The sequence below is a fragment of the Enoplosus armatus genome, chromosome 15, assembly GCF_043641665.1.
Source record: "Enoplosus armatus isolate fEnoArm2 chromosome 15, fEnoArm2.hap1, whole genome shotgun sequence".
Classification (NCBI taxonomy): Eukaryota; Metazoa; Chordata; class Actinopteri; order Centrarchiformes; family Enoplosidae; genus Enoplosus; species Enoplosus armatus.
Window position 1 is genome coordinate 3,146,266 of NC_092194.1, and position 20,735 is coordinate 3,167,000.

The 20,735-nt window shown below is 47.9% G+C and overlaps 1 protein-coding gene across 3 annotated transcripts in view; it reads left to right on the top strand.

Annotated features, from left to right (window-relative positions):
- The window catches only part of daam2 (dishevelled associated activator of morphogenesis 2), a 64,649-nt gene that overhangs the window by 3,910 nt on the left and 40,004 nt on the right, over positions 1-20,735 (top strand). For all 3 annotated transcript variants that reach the window (XM_070919998.1, XM_070919999.1, XM_070920000.1), the window contains exons 2-3: positions 7,940-8,225; positions 16,931-17,020. In XM_070919998.1, coding sequence (XP_070776099.1) covers positions 8,058-8,225; positions 16,931-17,020 — 258 coding nt within the window. In that variant the 5' untranslated portion in view covers positions 7,940-8,057. The remainder of the gene's footprint in view (positions 1-7,939; positions 8,226-16,930; positions 17,021-20,735) is intronic.

Consider the following 20,735-nt stretch of genomic DNA (forward strand, 5'->3'; position numbering starts at 1 on the left):
GAGAGCTGGCCTCTCGCGGCTAAGAATTGACACAGTCGATGAACACGGCGGAGAGTTTGAGCAGCTCGTCTGCGATTACCAGTTTGTAACAGTTGAGTCCCCAGTGGTGGTAATAACCGTTGATGGTAGCATTCAGCGACCACTGCCATTTTTCCTGAAGGGCCGATTACACTGTCCCTGCACTGGCTGTCTGACGAGGTCTGTTTGTAAACAAAAGGAAATGAAAAATGTCTCCCTGTCCAAATGTGATTGCGTTTGCCTCGGAGACAGTCTGGAAATATTTAAGCAACAGTATTAACCGCGAGCTATTAAAATAATTAATAATAATTGCGGTTGTGGTCAATTTAAATGGAAGTACTTTGACTCATTCATTTGTTCCTGGTGCAGTCTTGGTGTTGTGCACAGTGCTGGCTCTTCTTCACTGTATGACAGAGCCATGGAAGCGACTCAGCCACGCCTTCTTCACATTGTTCTCTTGCTATTGTTAAAGCTGGTTACATACAGCGACCAGAAACATGAGGCGCTTTTGAAACTACGTGCTTGAAGTCGATTGTCGTGTCGTTTTCAGAAGTAGCATTTCACTAAAGAGGTTTCCCGGTGGATGTTTTGCCACTGACTCAGACGGTCTTGCCCCCAGACCATGTCCTGGCGACACCGTCTGAAGGCACGGCTCCCAGTCCAACAGCTGAATCGTTTTTTTCAGCCGTCTCATCCTCGCAGCTTCCCCTATCTGATTGCAGGGCAGAGAGGAAGCGATTGAGGGAGGAATAGTTAAAAAGAGGTGGGGGGTGGGGGGGTTAAAGGGGAAGGGTGGGTTTCTGATCTTCTGATTCTGGGCTCTTTTCCTGGAAGATGCACGTAGGCATAAGAGCACAGACAAGCCCTTATCAGTAGGACTAGAACCCCCTATAAAATTAAATTGAAAAGAATGCTCACTTTTATTTTCAACCGAAGAGGCCGACAATGTTTTGGAGAGAGCCCATGCTGTCATAGCAATGTCCCATTGACCCCAAAGCTAGGGGCCGAAAGAACTGTCCCTGCCTGCGTTGGCCTACCCCGTCAGGCCCCAGGAGAATTGTCCATACCAAATCCTCTGACCCATTGTCCAGGCCCACACGAGAAAGCCGCTCGGCGTGCAAGCTCTTATGAAAGCGCCGGCCTGCCGTGTGCTTTCAGAGCGAGCGCAGGAATGCATCGCATGCAAATGTGCTGTGAGACGATGGCCGTTCCTCCGCTGTCCGCTCTGGCCATTGGCCAGTTGAGGCTGTAAGTTGCTGCTCGCCGAGGAGGCCTGCCCTGGAATAGATGGGTGATGTCACACCTCAGGAATGCGAGTCCCAATGTGTGTGTGCGGTGGACTCCGTGCTGCGTGGTTCTAGCGCACAGTGCATTTGTTTACATTGATGTGATAATGGATGGATGTCATGCAGTTTCATATAATCACACGTCACCATTTCTTTACATAAATCTTGTAAACTGACACCCCCATGTTGCTAAACCCCATGTAACTGAGGAACCTAAGCCTAACCCCAATCAAATGTCTTTAATTGGTGTAAGACAACAAACTAAAGTGTGTGTGTGTGTGGGGGGGTGCTTGCCTGTATGTTGCACTAATGTACCCTTACCCTTGGCACTACCATGTGGCCCCCTGAACAGGGTAAGATGTGTGACATGTACATGACTTCCCCAAGGCCTGAGGCAGTGACTGTGGGTGGGCCACAGATCCAGTGGGGTCCATGGGAGGGTGAGTTTTCAGCGTCCGAGGTGATTTGGTTCGGAGCCAGTGGCTTTGGAGGGAGGGAGAAAAGAAGTCGAAGGGTACGTCCATTAGTCATTGGACAGACAGGCAGACAGTAGAAAGGGGAGGGTGGGGCATGTTGGAGAGGGCATGTCTGGGGCAACAGCATCCAATGGATGGCATCGCTCCAACGGTCCGGGTTGAATGGCTACTTCATGTCAAATTAATGAGTGTGAGTGGTTCACTTGCACGCCACGTAAAACTTGCATGTGTCCTACATGCAGTTTTGACATACCCGTACACAACCATGACTACCCACAAACATGTGCCAACACAACGCCATTAAGACCTTTCTTTTGTGTGTGTGTGTGTGTTCACATTGGTGTCCCTCCATGTTGGAATCCTATATCAATCATTTATGGTTCCCAAGACAGTCACCTGCCGTGAGTGCCCGCACCAGTTCGTACCATGAAAAGGCGTGGATCTGCAAAATGTGTGTCTTCGGCAATTGCCAGTAGTTCTCACTGTTGCAGGCGGAGTCTGCCTTTCCTGTGCAGGATTCGTACTGCGTATTTACTCACAAAGGAAGTAACATTCAGCGATGAGCTCCGTGTTACTGTGTCGGACGACGGCCGTCTTTATTGCCCCTCAGTAGTTGCCATTTCGAATGGAACTATAGAATTGGAATGCACTTGCCATTCCACCAGCGAACATAGGGTGTCAGCAAGTCAGCCCGGGACTGAAATCGAAATGGTTGCCTGCCGCTCTTTGACTTCCAACACTGGTGCTGGCTCAGTCGGATGTGCGCTCCTCATGCCAGCCGCATGCCAACAGTTCGCCAAATGCAAGTGCCAGTGCCTTTTTAATCTGCACTGCATTTGGCATCTTGCTGGCGCTGCTCCCTTCGTCTCTGGCGCTGGGTGCTTACGTAAGCCTGACTGTACCCTCCTCCGCGGCCCAGCACGCCACAGGAATGGTCCTCATTTGTGGGACCCAGAAACAATGTGTGTGCAAAAAAAAAAAAAAGAAAAAGAAAAAAGAAGTGTTCTGCAGGCCTGCCTCTGATCTTTTTATTCAGCGCCTCTTTAAAATAATCGAGCTCTTTCTTCTGTGCCTCTCTTATTTGTTTCAACCAGTTTTACTGCCGCTTCTTGTTTTCCCTCCTACAGTTCTCTTGCCTTCCTGTCTTTGCCTCTCTGTCTCTGGCCGGCATCAGTCGAAAGGCGGAAAGAGCTCTATTCTCATCTGTATTACAAAGAAGATGACAGGGGCAGGTAGAGGTACGGGGGTGTGGAGGAGGGAAGAAAAAGGCAGCAGAAATGAAGGAGGAGAAGGTGAGCAAGATGCATTTTAATGCCGGAGCACTATTGCAGTAGCTGTAGTCTGAGGAGAAAGTAGGAGGGGAATGTGCAGAGTAAAAAAGGAAAGGAGAGACAATGGGTGAGTGATGCAGCTTTTTTTTTTTTTTTTTGTATTTGGGCCAAGTGTGTCTATTAGGAAGGGATGGAAAAACCGGGAGATTGATTTGTATTATATTTGGTGGTGAAAGCATTGTGTTGTGTGACAGATGTTGGGGAGAGAATTAAGGCACAGATGTTTGAGAGACTCATCTCTGCGTCGATATACACCTCTTCTGCTGTCTCTCGCCTGTGCACACACACAGACACACACACACAGACACACACACACACACATACACAAACTCACAATACCACACACCAGCAGCAGCAGCAGCAGCCCATCTCTCCTCACTGCCGCCCCCTTCTCCTCCTCTTCCTCCTCCTCCACTGACCTACTTCCCGGCGCTGGGGATGAAGCGATGAGGTAGTGGGCTGAATGAGAAGTGGCAGCAGCATCTCTCTTTATCCCTGCCTCCCTCCCTCACCTCCTTCATCTCTCCCTCTCTCTCTCTCTCTCTCTCTGCCTCTCTCTGCTCGGCTGCTCTCCAGACTCTTCAAACACTGAGCAGCCCGCAGCCCCCCCCCCCTCTCTGCTTCAGGGCTCTGGCTGTGTGAGTATGCAAATAGTGCATGTGTGTACGTGCTTACATCTGAATCTTGAGTGGGTGTGTCTGGATTTTGCAATGTGTGAATGTGCGCGCGCACACACACACACACACACACACACACACACGATGCGGTGCATTTGTTGCAGTAGCATGTAAGCAGAAATTCTTGTCTGTCATGACGAGCAGTTAACAGTGACAAATCTCTATGCACCTCTTCCTGCATCACACACACACACAGAAGGTTTTAATTAGCACTAGCCTATAGAGATCCACAGGCTTTCACTCTCTCAGTGATAGCTTCCTTTTCCTGTGAACATACATACATCTGTTTCCCAGTGATGAGCAGGGGAAAGTCTGTGTGTGTGTGTGTGTGTGTGTGTGTGTGTGTGTGTGGGAGTTTTCCATGTCACGAGCATCTGATGTGTGACAACTCGCAGACACGAAAAAGGGGGAATGAGAGAGAAGGGAGCAAATGTGTGAAAATGGGGAGCGCTGCAAAAGTGGCAGGAAAAGAAACGTGAGAACAAAACGCTCAAACAATTTAACATTTTGGGACATTTGCCTGGGGAAATAGCTAGCTCATCCATGCTAGTGGCCAGATACAGTTGGACGCGGAGAGGGCCGGCAAAGACACGGGCAGGGCCGGACGGACGGACGGACAGTGAAAACTTTATGGATTTGTGGCGGCCCACCGGCCCACCGGGATTTGTCCCGTTACGCCAGATGGCCGGTGCACCACCGGCGCAAGCAGCAGAGAAGGAAGGAACAGAGGAGCAGAAAATGGGGGAATTAGGCTGGTGGAAGGAGAAGTGGCGAGGAGAAATGACAGATGTCACTGTCAGAGGGGGGGGGGGGGGGGGTTGATGGAGGGAAATGTCACTCCATTCACCCTGAAAGAGAGGAATAATGGGAGATGACAGCGAATCAGAGAGGGAGGGATGAGATGAAAAGCTGGGAGATAAGAGGGGCTCTCAGGGCACATATGGCAGTGGACATGGTCAATTTGGATTGTGTTTGTGTGGTGGCTCTACCATACAGAGAACGCTAAAGGCTACGCCCTCCAGTGTTATTGCTTCCTCATATCCCCTGTATTTCTGCACATAGACTGGATGTGTGCATTTGGATTCCTTGGCCTACTTTCCCTGGGCATGGGCTGGAAGACGGCCAGCAGGACTGGTGTTGAGTGAGGACTGGCCGCACGTGGGGCTCTGTGGGAGAGTGAAGATAGAAGCAGACACACACACACACACACACACACACACACACACACACACACACACACACACACACACACACAGACACTGGACAGGAGGTTTAGGTTGTGTTTTTTGCTGAATGGCTTTAAAACCCCTGTTGAGCGGCCTCTTTTCCATTAGGCTCCGCCAGCTGTCCACAGCAACAATCACTAACTCACCACCATAAAGATTTGGCACTGGCTCGGACTTCGTCTTATAGTAATAAAAATGATGAAAAGTCGTCACTGTTAATAGTTCGAGGCCGAGCCTTTTCAAGTGCAAATGTATGGGGGGAAAAATACCTCCCTGAATTGGGCTTTTTTTTTGGCTGTCATCTCACTGGTGGTGTTTCCTTTTTTTCCACTGACTCACCACAGTTAATAGTGATCTTTGCCTATACAGTGCGTCCATGCACGTTTGGCCAGCATGCCGTGCTGGGCCACATCTGGGGTTGATACAAGTTAAGGTGGCGTCCCTTCCAACTAGTCTTGAATGATTAGCACTGTGATACTGGTTCTCACTGTGACTGAGACTTATTACTGTAGGACCTGGCCTTTTGGTCACTGTAGCTGTCCCTTATGCCCATACTGGCCTTACTGTGAGAGATGGTGAACAAGATTTACAGTCCTCGCTCTGAGCAAAATTGCATTGCTAATATGAGGTTTTTCCAGCAGAGTTAACTGATGCAATTTTCAAAGTTCTGCTTGTGTCAATGCAAAACTCCCCGTTATTTTAGTACAAAATTCACTGTCCAGGGAAAAAAGAGGCAATTTTGTACTGAAAGGACTTCCATCCAGGACTTCCATCTGCTATCTCTTACATTAGAATGTGAGCATTGTTTTTAAGATGAACCTTTTGAGGCAGTCCTGTATTTCTTTGTAATCTTGCGGCCCTGTGTCAAAATGTAGTTAAGTTAGTTCATGCCTCTTATTATTTCAGTTGATACTATGCTTGCACAAATAGATTTGTATTCCAAATAACACATAGGCCTACTCACTGGTGGTGGTGGGGGAGGGGGGGGTGTTCGGGGATTGTCACCTCGGCTATCATAACACACATGCTGGTGCAGTATCAAATGTACCTCACACGCAGGCACACATCAGAAGATGCCACGCGTGCTAGAATTGGCATTCAGCACGCTGATGCAATGGCTATGAAACAATCCCCAATGTTTGAAGGTGAATATGCAGAATCATTCACGACGCAAGAATTAGAACCGACGTAGAAAACAAGCCCACTGATGGTTGCAGAGGCATCTCCATGTTCAACAAGCCAAAGAACAGCTTTTTGTTGCTTTTCATTGGAAATAGCCTCCAGTCCACGTGTGGCTGCGCTCAGCTCGGCTTCCTCTGCCTTTCCAGGGATGGCAGATTCAAGGAGGCGGAAAAAGCAAACGAGCAAACGACCAAAAGGGCAAAATGGAAATATGGTGTTTTCTCTTTTTCACCCCCCCCCCTCCCCCTCCTCCTTTAAGCTCCTGTCGAGGAGCCCAGTGCATTCATAAAGAATTTACCATCAGGCTATTTTTAGACGGTGCAATGAGAACTCCTAGGCCGAACAAATGTGTGAGAGAGTGATGGGGGAAGAGTTGTGCTCAGTCGTAGATGTAGTAGATTGTGGCTTCTTGTGGAAACTCAAGTCATAAACTTTCACTGCCATATTAAACAGATGGGTGCAAAGCTCTAGCCATTACTTAATACGTGTTTGGTTATGTACAAAATCTCAATAAAAGCATAACATTTGGGAGTGGAAGAGAAGTGCTTGCTTTTTAAAATCGGCTTCTGTTGGTCTTGGTTCTGTGTTCTTTTTTTTAAATTTTTTTTTATTGTATTTCATATAAATGGCTCCAAAATTGATTTCTTGGTCAAATATTTCTGCCGGATTTGCATGTCCGGGCTATTTGCATAACAGGCTTTGAGGTCCATTCATTCACAAATGCAGTAAACTGATGCATAAAGACGAGCTTTGGCAATTGTGTGAGCCGCTGTGGGTGTGAGCTCGCATTGTGTGAGTAAGTATGTGGTTGATAGGACATAATATGGTGTAAAGAGTGTATCATTCATACAGTGACGACCACCCATATCCTTTTTCGTGGCATTGAGGAAATCCTCCAGGGTGTCTCGGCCTATTCAGTCCTCTGGCCCCGTTGCAGTGTGTGCCATTCGCTGCTGTCGATGCACGTACACACAGTGTACACTCCATTGAAGGAGCGGGGGCGCAAACAGCACACACCGACACACACTGCGCAGGCACCATTGTACCTCACGGACAAGAGGTTTCTTTGTCGAGGCGTAAGAGGAACCGATGTCAAGATGAGGATATGATGGCGGCCCCCGCTGCCTCTCTACGCTCCTGCCATGCAGCAAGAGTCACCCCACCCTGGCACATGTTCATATGGACACAGTGAGGGGAATAAACAGGCTTCTAACAGTCTTGGACTTGCCACTACTCCTTGTTGATGTTGGTGTCATCTGTGGCGGTAGGCTCATTGCTAAACTCTAAAAGTCCGTATTACCGGCGCTGTAATGTCGTCTTGTTCGGATTTTCTCACGGCGCCCCCCCCCCACTTTGTTTAGCTGTGGTGGCAGTTGCTGCCCATGTATATTCCTGCATTTATTCCAAACAAACTGCTGGAAACATAAATTGCTTCGTTTCCTGCGCACTGCAAGTCATTTCTTTCCAGGGAAACACTGAGCAGATACTGGGTGTGTAGACCAGCAACTGTGAGGCTTCGTGAGGCGGAATCTCTTGTTGTGCTGCATGTTGATTATGAATTATAAGATAAATTATTCACTGTACATGGAAATGTCATGCCGTCTGACATTAAACATGCTTGTCTAAATGTATTGAATGTCAGTGAAAGTAATACTTAATGACCCTGGAGAAACCAAACTTAGTTCAGCTCGCATTGTCAATGTCTCTCTAACCGTTTCCCCCTCTCTCCTCTCTCTCTTCCAGATCATGCCCCCTAGATAGCAGCCTCGTCCTCCTCTCCACTCCCCCTCCCTGCCCCTGGCCCCTTCCTCTACCTTCCTGGTCCAGCGCCGTCACTGCCACCTGTGTCACCACAGCCGCCATGCCCCCCAGGAAGAGGACGCGGCCGGGCCTGGGCTTCCTGTGCTGCTTCGGCAGCAGCGAGCCCCCGGAGATCAACCTCAAGGACAGCGTGCCCCTGCAGCTGCTGGAGTTCAGCGCCCCCATGCCGCCCGCTGAGGAGCTGCACGCACGTTTCTCCGAACTAGTGGTGAGTAAAGATAAAGCGATCGTAATAGTTGAGGGAGCTACTTGAATGATAGCAGAATAGTATAGAAAGTAGAGTACTGGGAAAACTAACTGGGTAGCCTGCGTCTCTACCTGATTGAGTGTAATGCAATGCTGTGCTGTTATGCAGCTCTAAGGATCAATTTCCGAAGTTAGTCACCATACAGAAATGCTGCCCATAAAATGAAACCACAAGGAAAATATATGAAGTTGGCTCCAACCAATACCAACCCTGGAGTTTTCTTACGCTGAGCAGACCAATTATTTTCCTTTTCCTTCCTTCGCGTGTTTTTCATTATCCCGACCAAACAGGATTAGGGACAGGACATGGAAGGGATTGGATCTTGTGGAGGGCATCTTGATGGTCGGATGAGGCCATGCCCCCCAAATCCGCCACCATTCCACACATTCAGAAGCTCATCCTTTCCCCGCTATACACAGCCCACCCTTGCGCGACGGTTCCCGTCTTGTGCACAGATCACACTTGTTGGCAGAGGTCGTTGGTCCGCCTTGGTGCCAGACTGGCAAGGCAGTGTTGGCATGTACCCACGGTGTGTGGAGGGATCAGGGCACAGCTGTCAGAACTGAGAGGTCTGCTGTGGGTTTCAGCTGCCATGCAAGCTGGTTCTGGCTTCGCTGGAGGAACAGGGCTTTGCTGTTTCTGTCTCTTTGTTTGCTCAGTTTCCTGTCTCTTGGTCTGTATCGGGCCCCGTCTGTCTCCGTCTCCGCGCCTCTGTCGTTCTCCCTCAACCTCAGATTTCCTTCTTCCTCCGTCTCCGTCTCCCCCTCTCTCAACAATGTGCTCAGCAGCGTGGCCACAGGACTGCTTCTGGCGCTGTCAAGTCTTAGTCTTGGGGAATGCTCAACCACCTGCAGGATATATCACTCGTCCAACTGTCAAAATCAATTCAGGAGATTAAGTGACATTCCATTTCTGATATTACTCACTGTTATCAAGGCAGATGTTTTCCCTATGGTGATCCTTCTCCCATTTTCCCAGCTAATTGACCTAAATTGACCCTACATTTGCTGTCTAGGCTCCTTTTTATAATCACTGGTAATGCACAAGCCATTAAACCTCAGTAGCCGCTGTATATTTATTGGCTTGATGAGAGAAAATGAAAAGTTAGGATTGTAGCAATCAAGACATTGATTGCCTCAATCAGTATTTGCTAGACTGGAATGACCTAATGCCCTCTCAGCTGTGTAATAACTAAAGCTTAGTTCTGAAGGACCAGGTTGTTAATTGACTCCCTGAACAAAGGCAGACATGAATCAGGTTCTTACATGGAGAAACGTTTTGGAAAAAACGAACAACAGCCATGTATTGCTGGGATAAAATAAAAGCATGCCTTGGCATTTTCTCACTGGATCTCGGCCCTTCCACACGTTGCGAATAGATTATTATTATATTATTATAGAACATGGCCGCTGGACGGATACATCTGACGGCGTCGTCCACAAGAGCCACAATTAGCTTTCCTGCTAAAGTCTCCTTCTTATCTAACTTGCAAACATGAACGCATGTCCTGCACCTTTAGCTTGTCGAACGAGCCACCAGGGAAAAGTGCACTCCTAACTGATTAGCTGCATGTAACATGTACCTGCATATGTCGCTACGGTCCGGCTAGAGGCCGTGTGGTCCTCACCCTTCAATACGCCAACACGCTGTCTGCCCATGACATGTAGGCTGCGGCGCACGTGTTGCTTTCTTTGCCTCTCTTCTCTACGGTGTAACACCGGCACTAACAAACGCAGACACTGCCCTTTTCTGATAGCTCCCCAAAGACCTATACCTATAGCAATACATTTAAAAAAAAACCTGTTGACAGTTTTGACTGCGAAAAGGGATGACTAAATGTGATTTCGGTCGGACTTTTAAATCTCATGCTAGAAAGTTGGAAAAAGACAAATGATGTTTCAGTTAGATGATCGCTCAAAGCGTGACAGTTTGATTCATGTTTGCTTTGACCGTACGACCAGTGCTCAAACCGCTTCAACCCAACGATGGTCGTCTGGCCAAGCTATTGGTCCCTCACATCTGTTTTCCTGATCCTGCAGCTGACACGCTGACACGTTTGACCGGTCGTCCAAAAAACCTCTGCGCAACCAGACCTCGAGCAGTCACTCAGTCTGGACACAATGCTAATGTAACGCTGACATGGAGAGCCAATGAAGTGAGGCGAGGAGCCGTGCTACAGGGGAGGAAATAAGAGAAAAATAGAGAATAACATAACATAGTTAGTTTCCATGGCAACAGGAGATGGGATTATTGTTATGAAAGCCTTCCCCCGAGGAGGAGAGTGAGACTCGATGGAGCCTCTGGAGTGGGAGCGACAGATCTGGGCCAAACGGAGGAGTAAACCACCTCCACGTGTCTTCACGTCCATAATGGGGCCTTCCACTGTGTCTAGAGACTGCACGGTGCACACTCAGCCCACACTGCTGGTGGAAGAAAAGACTTTAGCTGACGTGTCTCAGAAATATTGTACGAGAAAATAGTTGGCCAGGAAATCCTCCTCCTCAGAAGATCCTCCTGTGACTCGTCTACTGTGCCATGGTCGTTGCTTGGAATATTAAATGGAGTAGACACATTGCCATGGTGATAAACTTGGTACCCTTCATCGCATACGTTTCAGCCTTCGTCGCGACCCAAAGACACGCCAGCAACTTCTGGTATCTCAGAACCACACTTTCCACATCTGCTGTCAACTCTCTGCCACATTATACCTAAACATTGGAAGAGTTCTCAAATGTGTGACCTTTTGAGCAACCTCTGCTAACTTCTCCGCTACTCCGTGAAAAATGCAGGAGTGAAGAATAAGTAATGCACCCAAAGAGATGACTTATAGTCCTTGGGGTGTAGCTTACACGGCTAATATTGCGGAATAAGCATGTGTGGGATCTATCGTTGGTTCCCTTGTGTAAACACTCGCTCTCCTCTGCCAAACGTGCAACAACTTATCCTGGAGAAAGTCTGAAGAAGAGAACAAACCTGCTTCCAAGCCTGCCATAAACCCATATGAAAGCCTCCCGTGCCAGAAACGAACTTGACAAACTCATGCAAATGAACCTGGAAGCAATCGCCACTGATTTGAACACAATGAACAAAGACCACATCAGAGGAGCTAATGGATCGCATCAATTAACCTACACATTTGCAGCTGGCCACAGAATTTCCTGATGGCAAATGTGCGGCAGTTCTGGGTTCTGTTTTTTTTTTTTTTTTGATCTGGCTGCATTTTAAACAGTTTCTTTCCACCAGTGTTTCAGGGCCTCGCACGCATAGTTGATATATGGGCCATGTGTGAAGTTTGGCAGTGCTTCAAGAACAGTGACAGCTTTATTGTTGTTTATCAAGGCAATTCCCTGCTAATAACATTTTATCATCAAATGTGAAATTGCCCTCATATTTAGGTAATTGAGAATGGGTGCTGCTCAATCACTTTGGGCACATTTCTCACTGATGGCAGTTGAGTTTATTTTTGAAGAAACGAAAATTGCATTTTGGTTTACCAAAGTGCGAGGTTGTTTGGGGACAACTAGACTGCCATTTACAAGTTTCAGCTGACGGCAGTGAACACATTGCTCTCGCTGTGGAAAGACTGGCATATGGTCGCAATGTGTCGACACATTTGCGAGGGCCTGAACCCGACTATTCAGTGCCACTGAATCACTGCAGCCTGAAAGCCTTTTTTTAAAAAAGAGAAAAGTAAAGACAGAATAAGGCGAAATGCAGTAGATGTGGAGGCACTCGGGGCGGGGGAATGTGCTGTGGGGAAGAATTAAATGCAATTTGTTGCTGTGAAGAAGGAAAGAAGTCTTGCTCAGCGTTTGTATTCTTTTTGCAAACAGGTTGCGAATGAACGCTGAATTATGTATTAAGAGCAACACCCCGTCTTTCAGCCATCTGCGATGAGCTGTGTGTTGAGATGAGAGAGGATATAACGTACAGTATTTATAGCCAAATTGGCGCAACTGAATCAGGTCTGCTAGGCCCACATCTGGCTAGTACAGTACTGGCAGACGTCAGATTAGTGTGTGTTCTCTCTGTCTTCCTCTCTGCTTTGTCTGTCTGTCTCTCTCCCTACGTGGGAGCCTGCTTCTTTCTCTCTCTCTCTCTCTCTCTCTCTCTCTCGTAATTTGGGACAGTTTTAATCCAACCACTCTGGGCAGTGGTCCAGCTGCCCAGTGTTAGGCACTGCATCCGTGCGCCTCAACCTTTTTTAATACTGTCCGCTTCATATGACTCCCAATTACTGTTTTTAGCAGCACGTAAATTCTGTTCTCAAAGCAGCGACGGTAAAGTTAGCCCTTCTCATTTGAAACCTCAACTTGTGTTTCCAGGCGAAGCAGACTCTTTGAAAACATAAATCCTCTCCTAATGTTCCCTCCAGTGTGACTTTCAAGCCGGACGCGAATCAAAAATGCGTTGCGTAACAGGAGGGAATGGAAATGGTTCTCCACCCTCTGAGCCATTGGGAGCGAGTTTCCTCCACAGTGTACGCCCTGGGATGCACCGTCTTTCCTTTCTGTTTGCCTCCCTCCCTCCATCCCTTGCGTTTGTCTAACTGGCCCCCCATTTCTAGTGCTCTCTTCCGACCTCTGTTGTAAAGCCAGCTCTTATTGTCCTGAGCCAACCTTATCATGGACGTGGTCTAGAGGTGTTTGGACGAGGGGAGAGGCAGTAGGCTGGCAATGGCTGCTGACTGACTCATCAAAGAGAGGATACTGTGACTCATCTGAATGCTGCAAAGCGGTGTGAGACCAGTGTGGGTGTGACTGATGTGATGATAAGAATAAGACGCTGGTCTGGCTGACCTTTTCTTAGTTGTGGTAAATGATTCAGAGTGAGTCTTTGCCATGTGTGAAGAGCTCCAGGACTAGTTTTAAGGCTAGGCCTGGCGTAACACACACACACACACACACACACACACACACACACACACACACACACACACACACACACACTGAATCTAGTTCGGGTCAATAATGGCAGCTACAGCTTCCTGTGGGTCCCCTGGAGGCCTCATATGACTTCCGGCCATCTTGCCTGTCTTTCGTCTGCCTTCCTGTCTCGCCCAGAGACTGCTGCAGGATATATATACAGTGTGTGTGTGTGTGTGTGTGTGCGCGCGCGCGCCAGCCAGTATTGTAAGACTTCACATGAGGTAAAGACATTCATATCCACTCTGGAAATGCCACTTCATAGACGCACATGCATGTGAAAGGATGTCATTCTTAGACCACACACACACACACACACATTTCCCATTTAGGTTTGAGCCTCGCACATTCTCAATCAGTTGTCACAGGGACACACCCACTCCCACTCCCACCCCCATGCCAGTCACTCACACCTACTCACTCTCTGACCCCTCTTTCTTTCTGTATATTTAGTCTCTCTCGCATTTTGGTGCGAGTTTGTCTGGCTTCCACCTTTTATCTCAAATGCACACACCGACGTGCACACTTGTCGCCTCTCCACACTTTTGTACCCCCTCCCTCTACTCCTGCAGTTCATCTCTTCTAACCTGGAGTGGGCATGTAATCTAAACAACAGTAGCAGGTCTCCCCACCCTCCTCTGACTTCACTTACCCATGTTTCATTGCGACTCATCCGTCCCCCTTCCTTCACACTCATTCCATATGGTGTAGATAAATATTTCAAATCTCCCACAGACATGTTGTATCATCTGACTCCTATTATGTCATGCTGATGAATTTATGTAAGCCATGATCGGTGGCAAATGCGACAAGATATCTCCATCATCATAATCCCTGTGGGATATTACAGTACATCATGCATTTGAACTATCCTCACTCTTCACCTCAAATGTCTACAAGCAATTCCTACTCTACAATGTTGGCATTCAGAGAAGTAGTTCAGCATTTTGGGAAGTACGCTTATTTTGTTTAAAGACCAATGGCTAGCCTGGCTCTGTCCAAAGGAAAAAAAAAAGCTGTAATGCGAAGTGAGTTCTACACAGGAAGTCAGTGGAAAGACGCGAGTGGGCACAAATTCACCCGAGATGCCGCGAAGACGCGACTGTGCAAGTAGAAAATCTTTCAAATTGAGTGAAAGTGTTGACCTTTTCCTCGGTCTCCCTGAATCTGTTTTCTAACTCTGCGGGGCAAACGGGAGAGATTGGTGGAAAATAACTGGTCGGTAACAGTTGCTAGTCAGCTACGGTTAGCACCTTTACTGTCTGTAAATGGGCTGTTCGGGGCAAATAAATACAGAGTACACAAAAAAGGGGCCAAGCGGCAAGTTTGCGTGAGTAAACCAGGGTGAAAACCAGGCGAACGTTAAACATGCAGCCTACTTCCTCTTATGTCTGTGCGCTGAGTACTTCCTAAAATGTTGATTGATGGATGCGCCTTGTATGATATCGTGTAAATGCAACTGTTTGGGCTTCACATATAAGACGAGGCGAGACCATTTGATCATTGCGTGATGAAATCAGATTCCTTCTAAAATCAGGCAGATTGTGTTTGACCTTGCTCTCTAAGCGCCGTTTCTCCCCACCATATCTTCTGTATGACCTCAGCACGTTTGAGAAGCCCGCCGGTCTTGAGAAACGGGAAACTTGAGTGACAGGGTAGGTCAGGCAAATCTCACAATTGCGACGCCCTTTTTCAATTTGTAACATTATTCGATAGTCAGTTCTGGAGGAAATATGAAAGAGGCTCAGAGGCCTTAGGTATGTATTTTTTCCCCCTCTCTAGCAGCAGGTGTAACAATATTAGCTTTTGGTTTACCGGTATGCGAAATCCCAACTGGAGCATGCTGGCGAAGGAGGACGGGGGCGCATCAAGAGAAGGCTTCACACAGCAAGTGGAAAGTGGTTCGGTTATGTTTTGGAAGATGGAGAGACGGATTGGGTGTTTTTTGGGTGTTGCTATGGTCATGACGAGAGGCCGTGGGATGCAGATGTGGTATTGGAGCAAGTTTTTGAATGCGTTGGGTGGAAGAAAACGGTGGGATATTGCATAACTGGAAAGTGAAAAGTCCTCTGGTTGGCATGACATGAAGATTCCTCCATCCACCCGATGTCCTCATCCTGGACTTCATCCCCCTTTTTTTTTTTTTTTTTTTCTCTGATTCAAATGCAGACCGCCACCACTGCTACCTGACAACAACTAAGTGAAACATGCCGTCCAGAGTAGCATCGCGGAGATAGAGAGAAGAAGAAGAAGGAGCATAGAGATCAGCTTCCGGGCTCAGCTCCCATCTGGTTCAAATCCAGGAGGTCTCATTCTCACAGATATCCCCCACCCAGTATCAGCTCCTCCAAACAGCAGCAGCTTGGACAGCAGGGCTTTGACCCCGCGACCAGGCGACAGGCCAGAGACGAGCTGGCTTCTCGGGCCTCGGTTTCTAAGCCTCGGGAGACGTGGGGAAAGGATCGTGGTCCAACCCAAAGCTGAAATCTGTAGATTGAAGAGTGAAGGACAGAGAGTCATTGCTTAGATGTTAAGCCGCCACAAGATGGCTAATTCTCTGCTTGAAATTCAAATAGAAGAGCGGACAGGGTCGCGTAAAACCGGCAGCATGCATTTATTGTAGCATGCAATATAGACCCTGGATGATCAGCTCTGGGTGTGAGTCGCAGTTAAACATCGCAATCACACGGCGGAGATGGAAAACGCTTTGACCAAAGATTCTAAAGCTTCTTTGTGTCTCCTATCTGTATTACACCCTCTTGAAGTTCACACCCTTCAGATTTCTCCCTTTTTTTTTTTCTTTTTTTTTTGGCCAAAGCCACAATAATGCTGCTGCTGCTGGTTATCCCATTGAAAGGACTGGGTGAGAGATGATGTCATTCTTCATAGTGTCGGATACTTGGAATGTGGGCCACCTCAGCCCACCCCATCCAGCTGAATGGATGAAAACAAACCCTGTGAAATCTAGTGGCCGGCTTTAAGGGGCCCCACCTCTGGCACCGGTAGCCATCTTCACTCTGGGGGGCCCGGGGGGCCCGGCACTTCTGGCTGACGTCATGGTAGCGAAAACCATTATGATGAGATTAGTTTGAGCTTGAGCACAAAGCCCTTGCGCTATAGCATCTCGTCCTCTGTCCTCTATTTTTTTGTGCTTATCCATTTCCAGAACCACATAGCCCCTTTCTCTTCCACCCCCACCCCACCCCCCCCTTTTCTATCAATGCATCCCACTCCTTCTCCCTTCAGCCCTGATTTCATCCATCTCTCCCAAGACTTTACTTTTCCTCCCTGGCACACAGAGACTCATTTCCTGGTCTCATATGCATTTCAAAAGGTGCAGGAGGCTCCTTGTACCAAGCTGAAGAATTGAGCCGGGCAGCAGGGTGAATATTAAAACACTCCTCTGTAGTCTGCTGGACAATCAAATGTCGCTGTGTAAACTCGCCTCACCCAGTGATCCGCTGTCCCTGCTAAAATGTTTTGCTCAGTATTGTTACAGGGATTACAAAACAATAGGGATCGTGTCCTGAGGTATGGGGTGATTACTTTAAATGGTGCTTGACTATTGTTTGTCATGGTCGTAATCCTAGTTTTTTCTTTTTCTGCAATTTATCCTTGCCATAAGGAAATCTTATCTAATCCAATGTTCAAATGTCCAAAGTTTAATGGAATGGTCCGTGCAATGGTTTAAAACTGGATACTGTGTTGATGAAACCCCCCCCCCCCCCCTTGTCGTTGCAGGATGAACTGGACCTTACGGACAAGAACAGGGAGGCAATGTTCGCTCTGCCCAATGAGAAGAAATGGCAGATCTACTGCAGCAAAAAGAAGGTGAGTTGGTCTCTGCCTTACTGTACCGTGCATCAGCTCCAATCTCCCCGTTGACTGGCTGCCTGAAGCCACAGATTAGAGCTCAACTGTCAGCAGTGAGTGTTATTGAAGTCCAGCTTTTTTTTTTTTTTTACCAGAAACCATTTTAAATGGTCTCAGCCGCGCCCCCTTTCCTGCCTCTCATTTCTGTATTGACGTAAACGCATGCACTTGTTATGCCAGCGACATGTTGCGCTATATAATTTACATGTATTATTGTACGTGAACAAAACAAGAGTACATAAATGTGACCCCAGCCCCTCAATCTCCGAATCCCCCCCCCCCAAGTTGGAGCAAGTAATTTCCTTGTGCTGCTTAAGAATTGTCAACATACCATGGAAGCACTAGAACATTCTGGTTAGCCCTCTCTTTCACCCCTTCCCCCTCGCCAAAACGGCTCTCGTTCTCTTCATACCCTTCAGCATGTCTCTCCACAACAACTCTGGTCTCACTTTGTGGTCAAATATCCACCAGGAAATGACATTGTACTTGGAGAGAAAAGGGGAATTCAGCCCCCCCTCCCTCGCTCAATAGCAAATTGAATAAATAGTCGTAAACCCTCCCCTGTGTCTCTTTGCTAATTTGTTTTTTGGCTGAGGGCTTTGTGCAGGACGAGGACCGGACCCCTCCTTTCTCTGTCCAAGGCATGCCGGCTCAGCTTAGCTGATATGATAGGCCCTGACAGCCTTTTTAAAAAGGAGTAAACACACACCACTTTGTGTGTGTGTGTGTGTGTGTGTGTGTGCATGAGTAAGTGTGTGCACCTGCATGTGTAAAAGTTTGTACTTGTATTCGGGGCAGTATTGAGTTACTAGGAAAAAGAAGAGCGGTGGAATTGTGCTGTGTTTAGAGGGATGTCAAGGCGAGGATGGAAGCTGGAGCACCACACCAGTTTACAATGAAATGCAATACTGGTAAAAATAATACAGGAGGAGGATTTGATCTGTCTTCTAATGCACTATGATAACCATGGGACTTGCAGTGCGCTCTGCCCTTTGAACACATTGCAGAGTATCAAGGGGAGTTGAGTTGTTGGCAGAATGTGCATTTGCATACGTGAACCCACATAAAAGTCGCAAGTTCAATAATCCTCCAGTATCAGTTATTGAATATCTCAGTGAAGTTTATGAGGACTCTTTGTGCTGTAGTAGAAGGTAGTGGAAACAACATTTTGGCAACAGCGTGGGCATATTGGAACCAAAATGGTTTGCAGAGCGCGCCTAAGCCGGGTTCAGAGGTAGGATGTATTAGTTTGTCGTTCCTCCCCCCATCTCTCCCAGTCAGAAATCATTTCCTCTGCGAGGCTAAGGTGGAAAAAAAACAGCCATGCGTCCGGGCCAGGAAACAGAGAGCAAAACCGGGGTAACAGTGCACAGCGGAAAGCCGGAGGAAAAACCAAACAAACCCCTCATTCATGGATAGAGGCGCCGTAATGGAGAATGGGGGTGGGGGGGGGGGCTACTGCCGTGCTATATCGGATAATAACCTGCACGTCTGTGTGTGAATGTGCAGCCAGGAAGCCATGAATACTGTCCTCACGTGCACACACGGACGTGAACAGCCATCTACGTAGGGAAAATGCGCACTTGCAGGTTATTCAGACATAACCCCCCCCCCCCACACACACACACACACACACACACACACACACACCACACAGTACTGCCCTGTGTTCCTGAGAATTACGGCATGACAGTGATTTGAATGGAGAGCAGAGGACAGCAGAATTTCCCTCAGCCGGTCCCGTCGGCGACGAACACTGGCTGCCTTGTCTCCTCCGGCCCGGGCGACGGCTCTGGTTGTTGTGGTTGGATAACACTTGGAGGGAGCCGCCGAGGGCATGACAAAGGGACAAACTAACTTTGCTCACCTGCAAAACAAACCGGCCAGCACATTTACCGCAAACCACTCAAGCTTTGCCATTCCGTTTCCTTGCCGTTTGGTGAAAAGCACTTATTCCAAATGAAGAACTAAATGCTTCTTTGTGGGCTGAGACAATTCCCCTGCGTCTTAGGCTAATCAAACCACTTAAACCCCCTGATTCACATAGAACTGCAAAGATGTTCAGTCGGCTTCCCTGCATCTTGGTATACGCTTAGAAAGTGTTAAAGCCCCATCATCACGTTTTTGGGGGCGGAAGAACTGCAGAAGAAAGTGAGTTGACAGACACACAACCCAGTGTGGCTATTTACACAGGCACAGAGTGACATTACCGTCCAATTGGAGTTGAGTTTTGGGCCGCCTGATGGCTGTAAGCCAATATATACTCTCGCTTTAAGCACTGGTTTGGTCTGCATGCTACTGCCGGAAACAGGGTTGATGAACAGGATCACACCGGAATTGCAGGCTAAGAAGCTCCATCGAGTGAGCTGAGAATCCTCTGTGGGTTTGTCACTGGAGAGTTCAGAACAACTTCATTCAGTGCTAATGTAAAAAAACAAAAAAATACTGATGAATGCAACTTTAACATTGTCGTTCGATACCCACAGAAGGTGCGAGTTTTGTCAGCGGTTCTGGTTTGTTTGTCCGACGCTGGTCCTCTTACAGTGTCTAGCTAATACCAGTCAGCAGTGATGCAAGGGAATTAGCGTAAATATGGTCTCTGTGCACCATGACTAACTCGAAGATCTTGTCGATGCCTTCGGGCTTTACGTAAGCCAACCGTGTGCACCTCTGACCTCAGCGACCCAGTCAGCCACTGCCAGGGGTGTTGGGTGTCTATCTGTGTGTGTGTGTGTGTGTGTGTGTGTGTGAGAATGAAGGGACAGCTTGTGTACATGTTGGCGCACAAGCGAAACAGAGATGACATTCGTAAATCTCTGTTTGAGTGTATTGCATTCCTGTCGTCTGTGTGTGAGGGTAGGTGGTTGCGTGTGTGTGTGTATGTATATGTGTGTATACTTGTTTTTGCAAGCATGACTTGTCCAACAGCCCCCAGGTAGAGAACGCGATGTAACATCTAATAGCTCCTGATAATCGTTCCGTGTTGGGAGCCAAACAAGGTCTCCTGACTTCCATTAGTAGCGCTGCACTGACACACACACACACACACACACACTGTGTTTTTCAGCCCATGATCACACAATATGGCCCTTTATCAGTGTCAGAACACTGACAAAACTGCCACTGATCCATTATCTACCGTCCTTCATTTTTCTGTGCAACATCAGTCTTGCTTTCCAAAACCATCTAAGTGGGCTGTTCTCCTCACCTCAGGTGCTATGAGTGGAATGCCATCGCTTAACATGCGCTGGCTGGTGGCACCATGTGCGCCCACTCATTGCCCTCTCCTGACGTGGCAGCAGCGTATGCCTTCGATTATTAGCCGTGTGTGCTTTATCCCCATCGCTTAAGCCAGTGCGACCCCGGCTGCAAAGGCTTCTGCTTGAGCACGTGCTGAAACGCGTGTGCTGTTAGCTACCTGTTAGAGGCGGCCAGCGTTGCATAACCATCCAGAATTCAATATCCTGTCCATTTCCTGCCTCTTTAGGTGAGACTTCCGTAGATAAATATCCCCCCGCGGAGAGATTGGCTCTTCGGAATGTCGGACAATCCCCCTCGTTGCGCAGACGGGAACATATTGTGGTGACAGCTGGAGCGAAGGAAGAATTATTGACTTGTGTATATACTTAAATAACAGCTAATGCATTCCAACATCATGCTAAAACAAAGTGCT